The 17,228-nt window shown below is 37.9% G+C and overlaps 1 protein-coding gene across 1 annotated transcript in view; it reads left to right on the forward strand.

Annotated features, from left to right (window-relative positions):
- The window catches only part of thada (THADA armadillo repeat containing), a 220,069-nt gene that overhangs the window by 53,668 nt on the left and 149,173 nt on the right, over positions 1-17,228 (forward strand). Inside the window, exons 24-26 of the mRNA XM_062995897.1 lie at positions 5,369-5,491; positions 6,941-7,063; positions 11,129-11,220. Coding sequence (XP_062851967.1) covers positions 5,369-5,491; positions 6,941-7,063; positions 11,129-11,220 — 338 coding nt within the window. The remainder of the gene's footprint in view (positions 1-5,368; positions 5,492-6,940; positions 7,064-11,128; positions 11,221-17,228) is intronic.

Raw genomic sequence — 17,228 nt, forward strand, 5'->3', positions numbered from 1 at the left:
GTTAGGCATATTTGAGTTACATTAATAGGTTTTGTTTAAATATGTAAAGATGTTCAGAGAACGAATGTGATAATTGTACAAAGAACACTCATTATTTATGTAAACAAAATACACAAATATTTTTAATAATGAATCCAAAACAGAAAACAGTAACATTAATTTTTTATTATTATTTTATATGTCTGACACGCTACAACATTGTAAATGTAATGTAAACATACACCTGGCTGTTGAACAGCTTATGCCAAGTTTACACTACACGACACTCTGATTAACACCTGGTCGCTGTAATGTTCACACTACACGACTGATCGGCGATGGGGGGTTTTACACTACACCATCTATCACCAGGGGGAATCACAGGCGAGCTTCTCTGGTCTCCAAAACTACGTTTTGTCACGAAAACACACATGAGAAGTGATGAAAGGTTTAATGATACCACGTCCAAACATGCACATCAACAAGTAGCGAGAGATGAAAGTTTGTGTGCTGATGAAATAAATGAATCTGAGTGGATTTGGCAACACGAGCAGCATGGCTTGTTCTATAGTGAGTTGGAGGTTAATGAATATTTTGTTTTGTAGAGAACGATCAGGTCAGAAATACTGTAAAACTCGTGTGCTGATGTATTCTGATAGAAACTATATTGCGCTCCACCACCTGTTTACAACCTCTCCTGTGCGTTTCCCCTCGCTGTTTCTCACATTGATTGAGAGCCGAGTTTTGATCGCAGAGCGAACACCGAGTTCCTCCCGAATCCAGCACCGACCCGTCGCCAAAAAGTTGTGTAGTGGTCATAACTTGAGCTTCTGCCATGCTAAACTGATGTGCAGGTCAGATCTCGTTGCATGAAAAAACACTGGCTGGTCACGCGAAATTAAAGGGGGTAACAGATTTCCGTGTGCACCGTAAAAAGGGGCGTATTTAAAAGATCGATCTCGCGTTTATATGAATCGATATCGGATCGTTCAAATAAAGATCGATTCGAATCGAAAAATCTATTTTATAAACCCACCCCTACTGGATAGTGTGTTCATTAGTATTTCTGGGATTCTTTGCATGCGTTGCCCTTTTTAGGTCATGCTACAACATCTTGATAGGGTAAATGTCAGGACTCTGACTTGGTCTTACCAAAACACAAATCTTAACACCAGTGCTTTAGGACACTGTCTTGTTGGATCCCCCAAAGTCTGTTCAGCTTGAGGTCATGGATTGCTGCCCTTACATCCATGTTTCACAATTAGGATAAGGTTTTGGTGTTGCTGTGCAGTGTTCTCCTCTAAATATAGTGTTGTGCATTTCTTAAAAATTAAAGTTCCACTTTTGTCTGTCCATAAATGTTCCCAGAAACATTGTGACACGTGTACAGGTGGTCTTAAGCAAAGTAGAGAACTTGAGACAAGCCACAATGTTTTTTCAAAGTAGCGGTTTCCTCTGTGGTTTTGTTCCATGAACGCCATTATTGTTCAGTGTTTTTCTACTAGTAGACATATGAAAGAAGGTTTCTGCAGTATGATTCTTTAGTATGCCTTTTGCTGTTGCCCTTGGGTTCCTTCTCATTTCTTTCAACATTGTCTTAGAGCAGTCTTAACAGGATGCCCACTCCCAGGGAGAGTGGCAACACAGTTGTAGACAATTTGTCTGAATGTGGATTGACGTACACTCGGCTCTTTAGCCTTTTCCAGCGTGATGCCTCTCTATAATTCCTCTTCTGAGGTCTTGTAAAGGTAGTTTGACACCTTTATTTTTCAAGAAAGCTTGGTTAGTGTGAACCATGCTTCCAGGCAGTGTTTGTTTAAAGCCACACTTCCATTTTCATGTCCCTAATTGAAACACCTTTTGCTAAATAGCTCAATGTAGAATCAATGTAGAAATCCAGTTAATTCCAAAGGGTTCATTTTTTTCTTGTAACTGTATAACAGATGATATAAGTTCATAGGCGATAGAGATTTTTTCCCTTGTTTATTTATTTATTAGTATTTTAACGTCATGTTTTACACTTTGGTTACATTCATGACAGAAACGGTAGTTACTCATTACACAAGATTCATCAGTTTAAAAGTTTAATGTCTAATACAGTCATGGACAATTTTGTATCTCCAATTCACCTCACCTGCATGTCTTCGGACTGTGGCGGAAACTGGAGCTCCCGGAGGAAACCCACACAGACTCGGGGAGAACATGCAAACTCCACACAGAAAGGACCCAGACCGCCCCACCTTGGCATCAAACCCAGTGCTACCCACTGGCCACCATGCCGCCTGACGAGCATGGTATTATTTAAACACAGTAATAAAAAACATAGTAGTGAGCAGAGAGCTGCAACCCCACATTGTTGCTTTTGGTGTAATGAGCTTAGCAGTTTAAATATAGACTTTGTATTTTTTGTTATTTAATGGCCTTCTATTGCAGATATTCTCCCAAAACTTACATGTCATCTTAGTTTTAATAAATATGTACAGAAGTATGCCTTTATAGGCATAATGAACGATATGTTGAAAAAGTTGAAGGTGAGAGTACTCACCCCAAATTAATAATTGTACTTAATATACAGGGTGAGCCAAAAGTCACTTTTATCTCTGGGGTCATCTCAAACAAATTGTGTATGCTGAGAAAATCAGCAACATGTCAAATAGCTGTGCATCCTAGGGTTAGTTCCCGGTTGTTTTTGCAACTTTCTGTGTTGATAACTTTTGAACTACAAGAGATATTGCAAAACTGATTTCTGAGATAATTCTGGTCTTCTATGATATGCTACATGACCACCTTACCATTGGAAAAACTTGCCCTTGATCCAATATGGCGGCTTTCAAGATGGCGGCCATGTTCCAGACATAGGCCCCCTCACCCATTACTTCCTGGGGTATTCAGATATGTCATTTTCCCTTTCGTTTCTGAAATAAGAGTGTCCTGCGACTTTTGACTCACCCTGTACTATATAATAGTTGCAAACTATTATTGAGAATTGCAACTTTACAAACAGTGAAAATAAAGTTTTTACAGTACTGTGGTTTAACTTTTGACCCATTAGTTATGGCAAAGTGACACAAATGGCTCACAATTGCACTATCCTTACCTTTTATTTAGCATACTAAGTAAACATTCACAGTAATGGGAGAGAAAGTAAAAGTAAGTAAACCCTTTGACTTCCATGACTTCTCCAAGAGCTAATTGGCAAAAGGTGTTTCAGTTAAGGACATGAGAAGGGAAGTGTGGCTTTCACTGGTGCTTTGAACAAACACTGCCTGGAGGCATGGTTCACACTTACCAAACTTTCTTGAACAAAATATTTGTCAAACTACCTTTACAAGACCTCAAAAGAGGAGTTTTAAAGAGGCATCAAGCTGGAAATGGCTAAAGAGCTGGGTGTACGTCAATCCATGTTTAAATTGTCTACACCTGGAGAAAATTTAGGGCTGTTGTCACTCTCCCTAAGAGTGGGCATCCTCTTAAGAGTACTCTCAGGACTAAAAGACATGAGAAAGAACCCAAGGGTAACAGCTAAAGACTCCATATACTTTTTTCCTAGTCTTCACTAATTATGTGGAGATTTTAATATGTAAAATCTGTAAAATGTATGTAAGATTTTAATGTAGGGGATTGTCCAGGCCATGCAAAATACCTTGTGGTGATCGGTTCGTTTGATGCTGTGCAACGGCTTGTGACCTGCTCCACAGTATGATGTTCCTAGCTGTGTACTTCACTGTGATTGGGATACTAATCATAACAGTTGTTTTTCTGATCATGGCATATGACAATCTGCCACTGTTGTTTCCTTAGATCGGGTTTAAGCTGATCTAAACTGATTTTGCTTTTTTCCTGATTATAAAGCCTGACCTTGCTCAGTTGTTGATAGTGGTGAGTTTCTGTTCAAGGAATCCTTAATAAGAATCAAAGTGCAGTTCCTCCTTTAAATTCTTCCTGTATCTATTGGCAGACTATACTCTTACTCATACCAATCTTCTCACACTCTGACTAGTATGTTATTTAACTTGTTTAACTTCATACTGCTTTTCTTATAGGTATTAGCAAATGGGTTACATATTAATTACACACAGTGGTGGCAGAAGTATGCAAATTCTTAAGTAAAAGTAGCACTAATCTGAAACTTAAGTAAAAGTTGAAGTATGGGTGCTGGTGATGCAAAAGACACTGAATTGTAGATATGACAAGTAAAAATGTACCCAAACACACAACGTTACTTCAATCTGCTTGATATTTGATAATGAATGAATAACATCATGAGCTCTGGCGTTTTTTTACATTCGCCAAGATGTATTTGTCGACTCAACCAGATCAAATAATTCTTTCAAATAAGGCCATGGATGAGTTTTCATATCTGACACATTGCCCAAACTGGGAACTACTAAAATCTGTTTGTCTTTCTTTGTTTTCCCACCTGATCACAGCTGGTGCTTGTAAGCCATGAAAGCAGCCAATCACAGGTTTCCAGTACTTGTACTTCGTTACTTACCACCTCTGATTACACACCGGCATTAGACCAATAGTTCATTGGTACTCACCATATTGATTACTGATATATTTACATTTTCAGCATTTAGCAGACGCTTTCATCCAAAGCGACTTACATTATACAGTCTAAGCAATTGAGGGTTAAGGGCCCAACAGTGGCAACCTTCTGCTTACTAGTCCAGTACCTTAACCGCTAGGCTACAACTGCCCTATTATTTAAAGCTAGTCATTTACTTTTTTGTCAATTAGCTGACGCTTTTATCCAAAGCGACTTACAGCACTGTGACAGTATACAGTCTAAGCAATTGAGGGTTAAGGGCCTTGCTCAAGGGTCCAACAGTAGCAACCTGGCAGTGGTGGGGATTGAACCAGCAACTTTCTAATTACTAGTCCAGTACTTTAACCGCTAGGCTACAGCTGCCTATATATGCTGAATAGGAATTGTCTGGAGGGCAGAATGGACATTATTTCATAGTTTATTGATTATACTGAGTAACTGTTGTTCCTGCTGTTTAAGGTCACCTGTAGACTGTTTAAGTGACTACTAGCTTTTTTATATTTTTTTTTTTTACTTTTTTTTAATTAGAAGTCAGAAAGCATGTTGTAAGATCTTGTGTAGTGCACCTATCTGGGGTATAATTTTACACATGGATATTAATATCTTTACACATTGTAATTCATACGTGTTTTCTTGTATGCATGTATAAAGACAAATAAATATAAAAGAACATAAATGATATACTGTATGTATATATTCACTGAAAATATACTAAATAACAAAACCGAAAGTGGTTGATTATGTTTACTGTGTAGTACATTTTTATGGTTGCAAGCGAAATATATTATTTCAGTACCTAAAATGTTAAACACTTGGTTTTTTTGGCCTTATTTGCAGGCTTTACTGTCATCGGAGCCAAAATCATCCAGCTGTAGCCTGCTGAAGATGACTATGAGAGAGCTGACTGTTCTGGCTATGCCAAGCCATGATGGAGCAACTGACCGAACCACTGTCCCACAGGTTACACCCATAACACACACACACACTAACACTCATATTGACCCCTTGTGCTTGTTATTGTATATTTGTCACTCCAGATATTGTTAGTTCATTAAACATGTATAAAGTGAATGTGAGTTAAACCTTACATTTTATAAAAAGGGAACAGTTTTCCAACAACCTTATTACTCTTGTGTGGAAGTAATTGGTCCTTAGTTGGCTATACCATCTTTAGCTACACAAGCAAACTAAACAGAGATGCTATTAAAAAAAAGGACTTTAAGTAGGATACTTTAATTCTGGTGCTTTTTAGTCATTGACTTTTGACCTTGTCCTTTCCAAAGCTGTTGCCACATCTAATTTATGTGAACCATTTTATATACTTATTGAATAGGTGTGGCTGAAATTCTTGAACTTAGGAACACAGGACTCATCACGTTTATACACCGATCAGCCACAACATTAAAACCACCTCCTTGTTTCTACACTCACTGTCCATTTTATCAGCTCCACTTACCATATAGAAGCACTTTGTAGTTCTACAATTACTGACTGTAGCCCATCTGTTTCTCTGCATGCTTTGTTAGTCCCTTTTAATACTGTTCTTCAATGGTCAGGACTCTTCCAGGACTACCACAGAGTAGGTGTTATTTGGGTGGTGGGTCATTCTCAGCACTGCTGTGACACTGACATGGTGGTGGTATGTTAGTGTGTGTTGTGCTGGTATGAGTGGATCAGACACAGCAGTGCTGCTGGAGTTTTTCAATACCTCACCCTCCCTTCTGGACTGAGTATAGTCCACCAACCAAAAATATCCAGCCAACAGCGCCCTGTGGGCAGCGTCCTGTGACCACTGATGAAGGTCTAGAAGATGACCAACTCAAACAGCAGCAATAGATGAGCGATCGTCTCTGACTTTACATCTACAAGGTGGACCAACTAGGTAGGAGTGTCTTATAGAGTGGACAGTGAGTGGACACGGTATTTAAAACCTCCAGCAGCGCTGCTGTGTCTGATCCAATCATACCAGCACAACACACACTAACACACCACCACCATGTCATTGTCACTGCAGTGCTGAGAATCATCCACCACCTAAATAATACCTGCTCTGTGGTGGTCCTGTGCGGGTCCTGACCATTGAAGAACAGGGTGAAAGGAGGCTAAAAAGATATGTAGAGAAACAGATCAGTCAGTAATAGTAGAACTACAAAGTGCTTCTATATGGTAAGTGGAGCTGATAAAATGGACAGTGTGTAGAAACAAGGAGGTGGTTCTAATGTTATGGGCTGATCAGTGTATAATGTTTGCTTGTAAAAACATACATTCTTTTTCATATTTATAAGTGCAAAGCTAAAATACATTTTGTGTACAGTTTAAGTGGATATTTAACCCGCACTTACCCACATACCATGTATACAGTATACAATATAAATGCTGGCTAAGCTCTGTCTGTCTGTCTGTTTTCAGGTTCATGCACTGAACATTCTGAGGGCTCTGTATCGGGACACTCGTTTAGGGGAGAACATAGTTCCCTTTGTCGCAGACGGTTTGAAGGCTGCAGTTCTTGGTTTTACCTCCCCTGTCTGGGCTGTAAGTTTCTCTGTCTCTCTGATCAGATACATTGACCTCATTTAAATGCATTACAAATACTAATACAAATTAAAGAAGGGCATTTTCACATGTTGTGCACAAAGAAAAAAAAGTACAGTGGTACCTTAACAGTTGGTTCTGGGAGTGGTGTCAAGTTTCAGGGTATTTTTTCTCATAAGGATGTATGGGAAACCTGTTAATGTGTTCCATGGTTTCATTGAACTGCAATTATTTTAGGCTAATGTAAAATAATGGGGTTGTTTTTGACACTTAAACACTGAAAGTAACACAAACATAATATAAAAACACTGAAATACAATTAAAAAACAGTTTAACAGTTTAATATATATATAGTGGTCAGCTGGGTGCCATTTAGCAGGCACAGTTGGCAGTGTCTGCAGCAGACAAAATTGGCAGTCGAGTCTGCTGGGTGGGAAAACACCGGACTAATAAGGTGGGTGCAAGAACCCTGGTTAGCAGCCCAAAGCAGCTGTACAGTAGTAGAGAAACCTCATGTTCGAATCCACCGAGGGACTGTGCACATGTTGGACGGGGCGTGGAGCAGGCGAATATACCTTCCTTAAACGCATTCAGGGATCCCCAGCAGTGGAAGACTGATTGGCTAAGCTATATAGGGAGAAAAATGGGAGAAAATGCGTGAATAAATAGAAAGAAAAATGTTGGATGACCTCTTTTTATATGCATTATTGCATGTCTTTATTTTCATTTGCATTTTACCTATGAACACATTTGGGAGCACACAGCATGAAACATCCACATATTTGGGTGTAGATCGCACATTTTGGAACCCCTGTTTATCCACTTAAACACAGCATGCACATTGTACTGTGTGGAGACTTATTAATAGTCATTTGCCTGACACAAACCTGACACTTGTCAGCTCACTTCCCCTTCATTGAGTTGTTTGAAGGTTAAATTCATTTGAAGTTTGAAATACACACATTTTTCATGCTCTCTTTCACATACACATGTTAAACAGTAACTGCTCTTCAGGCTCTGACAGGTTAGTTGTTAAAAGCACACACACACACACGGTCAGCTGTGTGACAGGCCTATCCTCCTTTAGCCACTTTAATCAGTTCCCACTGAGCAACACAGGGTCATATTCATCATTCCTATACACAAACACTCTTTCTCATCCATTTGTTTAATCCCTTTCTTAGTAAATGTAGTTAGTGTTGGATTTTTATTGTTTTGCAATACGGCTAATTTTCCCATAAATCATCACTAGAATCCGTTCCAGAGTCTGTTCAAAAATAGCCTTTAGCATTCTCTGTGAAACAAGCCTGATGGTGCTACTATTCCAGACAGTCCTACTTCTGTCTCAACCTAGATCTGTGAGAAACGTGGGGGCTTCTGTGTATAATGCGACTCTTCTTGGAAGATTAATACTGAAGTGACGTCAGGCAAGCTGGATCATGCTTATGATGTGGAAAGTCTCTTTTAAGTGCTTTGTGGATAAGTGCAGAGGGAAAATGGTTTGTTTGTGTTCAGGCTGCCTCTTGGGCCCGGACTATAGATATGTAAACAACACGGTCATGGGTTCTGACAAAACTTGCATTGGAAAAAGATTTTCCAGCTTGAGCAATGAGGAGAAGAAAACTGTATCTAGGTCACCACTGGTTTACCCTTGTGTAATCTGTTCTAATCTACGTATTTGCTTTACATTCTATAGTGCATTATATTAAAATAATTAGGGATTCCTGTAATACTGGGGCCTCTGGTTTGGTCAGGACTCAACAGACAGAATTGGCCATGTCTGTTGCAGGGATGGCCATACGATAAATCACTTTGTTCAATGCAACAGTAACTTTTGATCCTTCAGGTGGCAATGCAATAAAAACAGGTTTGATTCTTGAATTAAACTTATAATATATACTTACACTATACTAGACTAATACTATACTATACAATACTATTTAAACTCTTCATTACAATACTATACAATAATATATTATACAATACTATACTGTGCAATACTATACTGTACAATACTGTACTATACAATACTATAATGTACAATACTGTACTATACAATACTATAATGTACAATACTGTACAATACTGTGCAATACAATACTGCACAGTACTATTCTACACAATGCAATAATATACTATACAATACTGCACAATACAAAACAATGCAGTACAATACGATACTATATTATACAATACTATACTGTAGAATACTGTACTATACAATACAATAATGTACAATGTTATACTGTACAATACTATACAATACAATACTTTACAATACTACACAAATCTGTACTATACCATACAATACTATACAAATCTAGTCTAAAATACAACACTGTACAATTCAATACTAAACAATACTATACAATACAATACTTAACATTAGTATGCAATGCAATATTGTACGATACAGACTTTACAATACTATACAAATCTATACTGTACAATACAATACTTTACAATACTATACAAATTTATACTATACAATACTATACTGTACAATACTATACAAAACAATACTATACAATACTGTACTATACAATACTATAATGTACAATACTGTACAATACTGTGCAATACAATACTGCACAGTACTATTCTACACAATGCAATAATATACTATACAATACTGCACAATACAATACAATGCAGTACAATACGATACTACAGGGGTTGGACAATGAAACTGAAACACCTGTCATTTTAGTGTGGGAGGTTTCATGGCTAAATTGGACCAGTCTGGTGGCCAATCTTCATTAATTGCACATTGCACCAGTAAGAGCAGAGTGTGAAGGTTCAATTAGCAGGGTAAGAGCACAGTTTTGCTCAAAATATTGCAATGCACACAACATTATGGGTGACATACCAGAGTTCAAAAGAGGACGAATTGTTGGTGCACGTCTTGCTGGCGCATCTGTGACCAAGACAGCAAGTCTTTGTGATGTATCAAGAGCCACAATATTATTGAGCCACTTTGGGGTGTTTTGGAGAAGCGAGTCAGGAAACGTTTTCCTCCACCAGCATCACGTAGTGACCTGGCCACTATCCTGCAAGAAGAATGGCTTAAAATCCCTCTGACCACTGTGCAGGACTTGTATATGTCATTTCCAAGACGAATTGACGCTGTATTGGCCGCAAAAGGAGGCCCTACACCATACTAATAAATTATTGTGGTCTAAAACCAGGTGTTTCAGTTTCATTGTCCAACCCCTGTATATTATACAATACTATACTGTAGAATACTGTACTATACAATACAATAATGTACAATGTTATACTATACAATACTGTACAATACTATACAATACAATACTTTACAATACTACACAAATCTGTACTATACCATACAATACTATACAATACTATACAAATCTAGTCTAAAATACAATACAATACTATACAATTCAATACTAAACAATACTATACAATACTTAACATTAGTATGCAATACAATATTGTACAATACAAGACTTTACAATACTATACAAATCTATACTGTACAATACAATACTTTACAATACTATACAAAACAATACTATAATCTATCTTGGAGGGTGCATGTGGTAAGCCGGCCGTATTAAATATATGAAGTAGGTTATATGAAGTAAAGAAAATACTGTTAACTTTGTAGCAACTGTTTGGTAAAGGTTCTCACATGGGGAACTGGAAAATCTGCCAACCCCCAAAAATTCTATTGTCTGAATGGGCACAGTTCTCAATGACGCATTTTAAAATCTTGTGGAGAGCCTTGCCAGATCAGTGGAGGCTGTTGGATCGTGTGCACCCTTTGGTCAGTGCTTGTTTAGCACAAACACACAGTTTAAGGCATGTTGCATTTGGCCACAAAACTATGACCACATTAGGACAGATTATGTTCTTGTACATCACTAGTATATGTTCAATTCAGAAAATATAATTGTATCGTATTAGACAATTGTGCAAATCTGATTTAATTTAAATCTATTCAGGAAAATATCAGCTCTCATACTGGTTCTAAGTGTTACATTAAAAAATCATAATGTATAAAATAAATATTTGAAACAATTGTGTCTTCTTTTTCAGGTGAGGAATTCCTCCACTCTTCTCTTCAGTACTCTGATCACTCGTATATTTGGCGTGAAAAGAGGCAAGGACGAGCATTCCAAAAAGAACAAGTATGATGTTGCCATTTTCTTTTTTATACCTCATTTTAAGCAGTTTGTTTTAGATGTCTGTGTTCTAATGCAAACATTCAGGGACCAACAGAACACAAATGTTAATTACCTACTATTTAATTGAACACAAGTTTTATTCACCTGCTATTGTCAGAATAGAAAATCCAACTTAAATGCTAAAATTAGCACTGATCCTTTAGATTTTTATTTAGATGTAACATTTCATCAGCTGTCTCCAACAATCAAGTATATGCAAATATAATTTTAACCCTAGTGTTTGTAGCTGAACTTTTAACCACTAATAACATTAGCTTTATCTTCACCAATAGGAGGCAATGTAGTACTGTACTTTCTTGGCATTTTCTCACTTCTTCCATGGTCATTAATCTCTGTGTATTCTGTGGCCTGTAGTATCCAACTCACTCTAGATGCACCCCCAACTGCCTGTTGTCTTTATCTCTGAGCTGTCTCTCTCCCATACACAAACACTGTCTATACTCTCTTTAGTTCTGTCCAAATTCTCTTGCTCTATTTGTCCACTTTGCTCTATTTCTCTTACAACTCAGGGTTGTTGTGACACATTTAAAAAAAAGAAAACAACAAGGCTGGAATGAACTTCTGAATGTGCGTTAGCACACTGAACTTCTGTCTTCCCCAAACACATCTTAATCATTTTACACTGGACAGAATGTTAACAAACACACACACAGGCATGGTGATGGCAATAAAGCTTTGTGGTCATACTTCTGCTTTTAAATTAACCAAAATACAATAATCTGTAATTAATTTAATTAATTTCAAACAGCTAAATATTGCAAAGAAGTTTTTATTAAGGTACGTTTTTCAAATAATGTTATGGGGCTTCCTGGCAAATGAACAGCAATAAGGCTGAACCAGTTTAAATTTAGACTGTCTCAGTCTTGTGGGGATTACCATGATCTCCAATAAACATGGGGAAGGTGTTGCAGGAGTTAGTGAGGAAATGAGCTTTAGGCATGGCTGTGAACTTTGTGTACCATCTGATTTAAGTCTCTCAAATGTATTTGAATGTACTAGTGTTCTTTTTGCATTTTTCATGTCTGTTTGCCAGTTTCTTTAGCATTTCACTTCATCATCTAATTTCATTATTGTATAAACATACCACATTCATATACAATACTAAACTATACTACAACCCCAATTCCAATTAAGTTGGGACGTTGTGTAAAACGTAAATAAAAACAGAATACGATGATTTGCAAATCGTTTTCAACCAATATTTAATTGAATACACTACAAAGACAAGAAATTTAATGTTCAAACGGATAAACTTTATTGTGTTTTGCAAATATTCACTCATTTTGAATTTAATGCCTGCAACACGTTCCAAAGAAGTTGGGACGGGGCAACAAAAGACTGGGAAAGTTGAGGAATGCTCCAAAAACACCTGTTTGGAACATTCTACAGGTAAACAGGTTCATTGGAAACAGGTAAATGTCATGATTGGGTATAAAGGGAGCATCCCTGAAAGGCTCAGTCGTTCACAAGCAAGTTTCACCACTTGAACAACTGCATCAGCAAATAGTCCAACAGTTTAAGAACAACGAAAACCAACACTGAATGCCCCTGACCTTCGATCCCTCAGGCGGCACTGCATTAAAAACCCACATCATTCTGTAACGGATATTACCACATGGGCTCAGGAACACTTCAGAAAACCATTGTCAGTGAACACTGTTCGTCGCTCTATCTACAAGTGCAAGTTAAAACTCTACCGTGCAAAGCGAAAGCCATATATCAACAACACCCAGAAACATCGCCGGCTTCTCTGGCCCCGAGCTCATCTGAGATGGACTGACGCAAAGTGGAAAAGTGTCCTGTGGTCTGACGAGTCCACATTTCAAATTGTTTTTGGAAATCATGGACGTCGTGTCCTCCGGGCCAAAAAGAAAAAGGACTGTCCGGATTGTTATTAGCGCAAAGTTTAAAAGCCAGCATCTCTGATGGTATGGGGGTGTGTTAGTGGGTAACTTGCACATATGTGAAGGCACCATCAATGCTGGAATGTACATACAGGTTTTGGAGCAACATATGCTGCCATCCAAGCAACGTCTTTATCAGGGACGTCCCTGCTTATTTCAGCAGGACAATGCCAAGCCACATTTTGCACGTGTTACAACAGCGTGGCTTCGTAGTAAAAGAGTGCGGGTACTAGACTGGCCTGCCTGCAGTCCAGACCTATCTCCCATTGAAAATGTGTGGCACATTATGAAGTGCAAAATACGACAACGGAGACCCCGGACTGTTGAGCAACTGAAGTTGTACATCAAGCAAAAATGAGAAAAAATTCCACCTACAAAGCTTCAACAATTAGTGTCCTCAGTTCTCGAACGCTTATTGAGTGTTGTTAAAAGAAAACTTGATGTAACACAGTGCTAAACATGCCGCCGTCCCAACTTCTTTGGAACGTGTTGCAGGCATCAAATTCAAAATGAGTGAATATTTGCAAAACAGAATAAAGTTTATCCGTTTGAACATTAAATTTCTTGTCTTTGTAGTGTATTCAATTGAATATGGGTTGAAAAGGATTTGCAAATCATCGTATTCTGTTTTTATTTACGTTTTACACAATGTCCCAACTTAATTGGAATTGGGGTTGTATATTATACTCTACAATACAATACTGTACTACACAAGACTATACAATACAGTACAATACTATACAATTTAATACTATACAATACGATTCAATACTATACAAAGCTATATCTTACTATACAATAATATACAACTCTACACTATACAATACCATTCTATACAATACTGTAATATACACTGCCTGGCCAAAAAAAAGGTCACACACTCTAATATTTGGTTGGACCGCCTTTAGCTTTGATTACGGCACGCATTCGCTGTGGCATCGTTTCCACAAGCTTCTGCAATGTCACAACATTTATTTCTGTCCAGAGTTGCATTAATTTTCCCCCAAGATCTTGTATTGATGATGGGAGATTTGGACCACTGCGCAAAGTCTTCTCCAGCACATCCCAAAAATTCTCAATGGGGTTCAGGTCTGGACTCTGTGGTGGCCAATCCATGTGTGAAAATGATGTCTCATGCTCCCTGAACCACTCTTTCACTATTTGAGCCTGATGGATCCTGGCATTGTCATCTTGGAATATGCCCGTGCCATCATGGAAGAAAAAATCCATTGATGGAATAACCTGGTCGTTCAGTATATTCAGGTAGTCAGCTGACCTCATTCTTTAGGCACATAACATTGCTGAACCTAGACCTGACCAACTGCAGCAACCCCAGATCATAGCACTGCCCCCACAGACTTGTACGGTAGGCACTAGGCATGATGGGTGCATCACTTCAGCCGCCTCTCTTCTTACCCTGATGCACCCATCACTCTGGAACAGGGTAAATCTGGACTCATCAGACCACATGACCTTCTTCCATTGCTCCAGAGTCCAATCTTTATGCTCCCTAGCAATTTGAAGCCGTTTTTGCCGGTTAGCCTCACTGACAAGTGGTTTTCTTAAGGCTACACAGCTGTTTAGTCCCAATTCCTTGAGTTCCCTTCACATTGTGCGTGTGGAAATGCTCTTACTTTCACTATTAAACACATCCCTGAGTTCTACTGTAGTTTTTCTACCATTTGATTTCACCAAACGTTTAAGTAATCACCGATCACGATCATTCAAGATTTTTTTCCGACCACATTCCTTCCTCGAAGATGATGTTTCCCCACTGTCCTTCCACTTTTTAATAATGCGTTGGAAAGTTCTTAACCCGATTTTAGTAGTTTCAGCAATCTCCTTAGATGTTTTCTTTTTTTTTTCCCTTTTTCTCTCCCTTTGGCGCATCCAATTGTTTAATTTGCATCGTGCTTCCTCTCTGTCTATGCCGAACCCTGCCCTGACAGAGGAGATCGAAGCTAACCCATATCCCCTCCAAAACATGAGCAGCAGCCAGATGCATCTTTGCCACCCACACATTGATGAGTTTGGCGCCACCTAGCGTTGCATGCGGAGAGACACACCCTAAGGGCACTCTCCCTCATCTCTTGTGCAAGCGCCTCTAAACAGCCGGCAGAGAACGTAATCTCATTCTGACAGAGAGAGACCCACATCCGGTTCTTTGTCCCACCCCCCCATATGAGCAACCGGCCAATCATTGCTCATACAGCCACTCGGCTTCGAACCGGTGAAGCAAAGCTGGATTCGATACCACGTACTCAGAATCCAGCTCTGGTTGCAGCACATCTTTTTACCGCTGCGCCACCTGAGCGGCTCCTTAGATGTTTTCTCTGCTTGATGCATGCCAATAATTTGACTCTTCTGAAACAGATGAACATCTTTTCCACGACCACAGGATGTGTCTTTCGACATGGTTGTTTAACAAATGAGAAGCTACTCACTTCATCAGTTAGGGTTAAATAACTTGTTGCCAGCTGAAACATAATCACCCATGCAGTAATTATCCAATGGGAGGCTCTTACCTATTTGCTTAGTTAAATCCAGGTGGTGACCCTTTTTTTGGCCAGGCAGTGTATCATACAATAGCATACAATATAATACTGTACTATACTATATCATTCAATACTATACAATACTATATCTTACTATACAATAATATACAACTCTACACTATACAAAACCATTCTATACAATACTGTAATATATCATACAATAATATACAATACGATTCAATACTATACAATACTATATCTTACTATACAATAATACTGTATACAACTCTACACTATACAATACCATTCTATACAATACTGTAATATATCATACAATACTATACAATATGATTCAATACTATACAATACTATATCTTACTATACAATAGTATACAACTCTACACTATACAATACCATTCTATACAATACTGTAATATACAGTATCATACAATACTATACAATACCATTCTATACAATACTGTAATATATCATACAATAATATACAATACGATTCAATACTATACAATACTATATCTTACTATACAGTAATACTGTATACAACTCTACACTATACAATACCATTCTATACAATACTGTAATATATCATACAATACTATACAATATGATTCAATACTATACAATACTATATCTTACTATACAATAATATACAACTCTACACTATACAATACCATTCTACACAATACTGTAATATATCATACAATACTATACAATATGATTCAATACTTTACAATATTATATCTTACTATACAATAATATACAACTCTACACTATACAATACCATTCTATACAATACTGTAATATATCATACAATACTATACAATACTACTGTATATCTTACTATACAGTGATACTGTATACAACTCTACACTATACAATACCATTCTATACAATACAGTAATATATCATACAATACTATACAATATGATTCAATACTATACACTACTATATCTTACTATACAATAATATACAACTCTACACTGTACAATACCATTCTGTACAATACTGTAATATATCATACAATACTTTACAATATTATATCTTACTATACAATAATATGCAACTTTATACTATACAATACTATACTATTCCATACAATACTTTACAATATTATATTTTACTACACAATACTATACTATATAATACCATATGATATGATATATTTTACAGTAAGGGGCTTAGTGGGTAGCACTGTCGCCTCACAACAAGAAGGTCCTGGGTTCAATCCCCAGGTGGGGCGGTCCAGGTCCTTTCTGTGCGGAGTTTGCATGTTCTCCCCGTGTCCGCGTGGGTTTCCTCCGGGTACTCCGGTTTCTTCCCACAGTCCAAAAAACATGCCACCAGGTTAATTGGAAACACTGAATTGTCCTATAGATACCTAGCCGCTAGATGCACTAGTGCATTGTAGTGCCGGTCCCAAGCCCGGATAAATTAGGGAGGGTTGTGTCAGGAAGGGCATCCGGCGTAAAAATTGTGCCAAATCAATGAGCGATCATGAGGATGACTCGCTGTGGCGACCCCTGAAAAAGGGAAA

Source organism: Trichomycterus rosablanca, chromosome 5 (genome assembly GCF_030014385.1).
Source record: "Trichomycterus rosablanca isolate fTriRos1 chromosome 5, fTriRos1.hap1, whole genome shotgun sequence".
Lineage (NCBI taxonomy): Eukaryota > Metazoa > Chordata > Actinopteri > Siluriformes > Trichomycteridae > Trichomycterus > Trichomycterus rosablanca.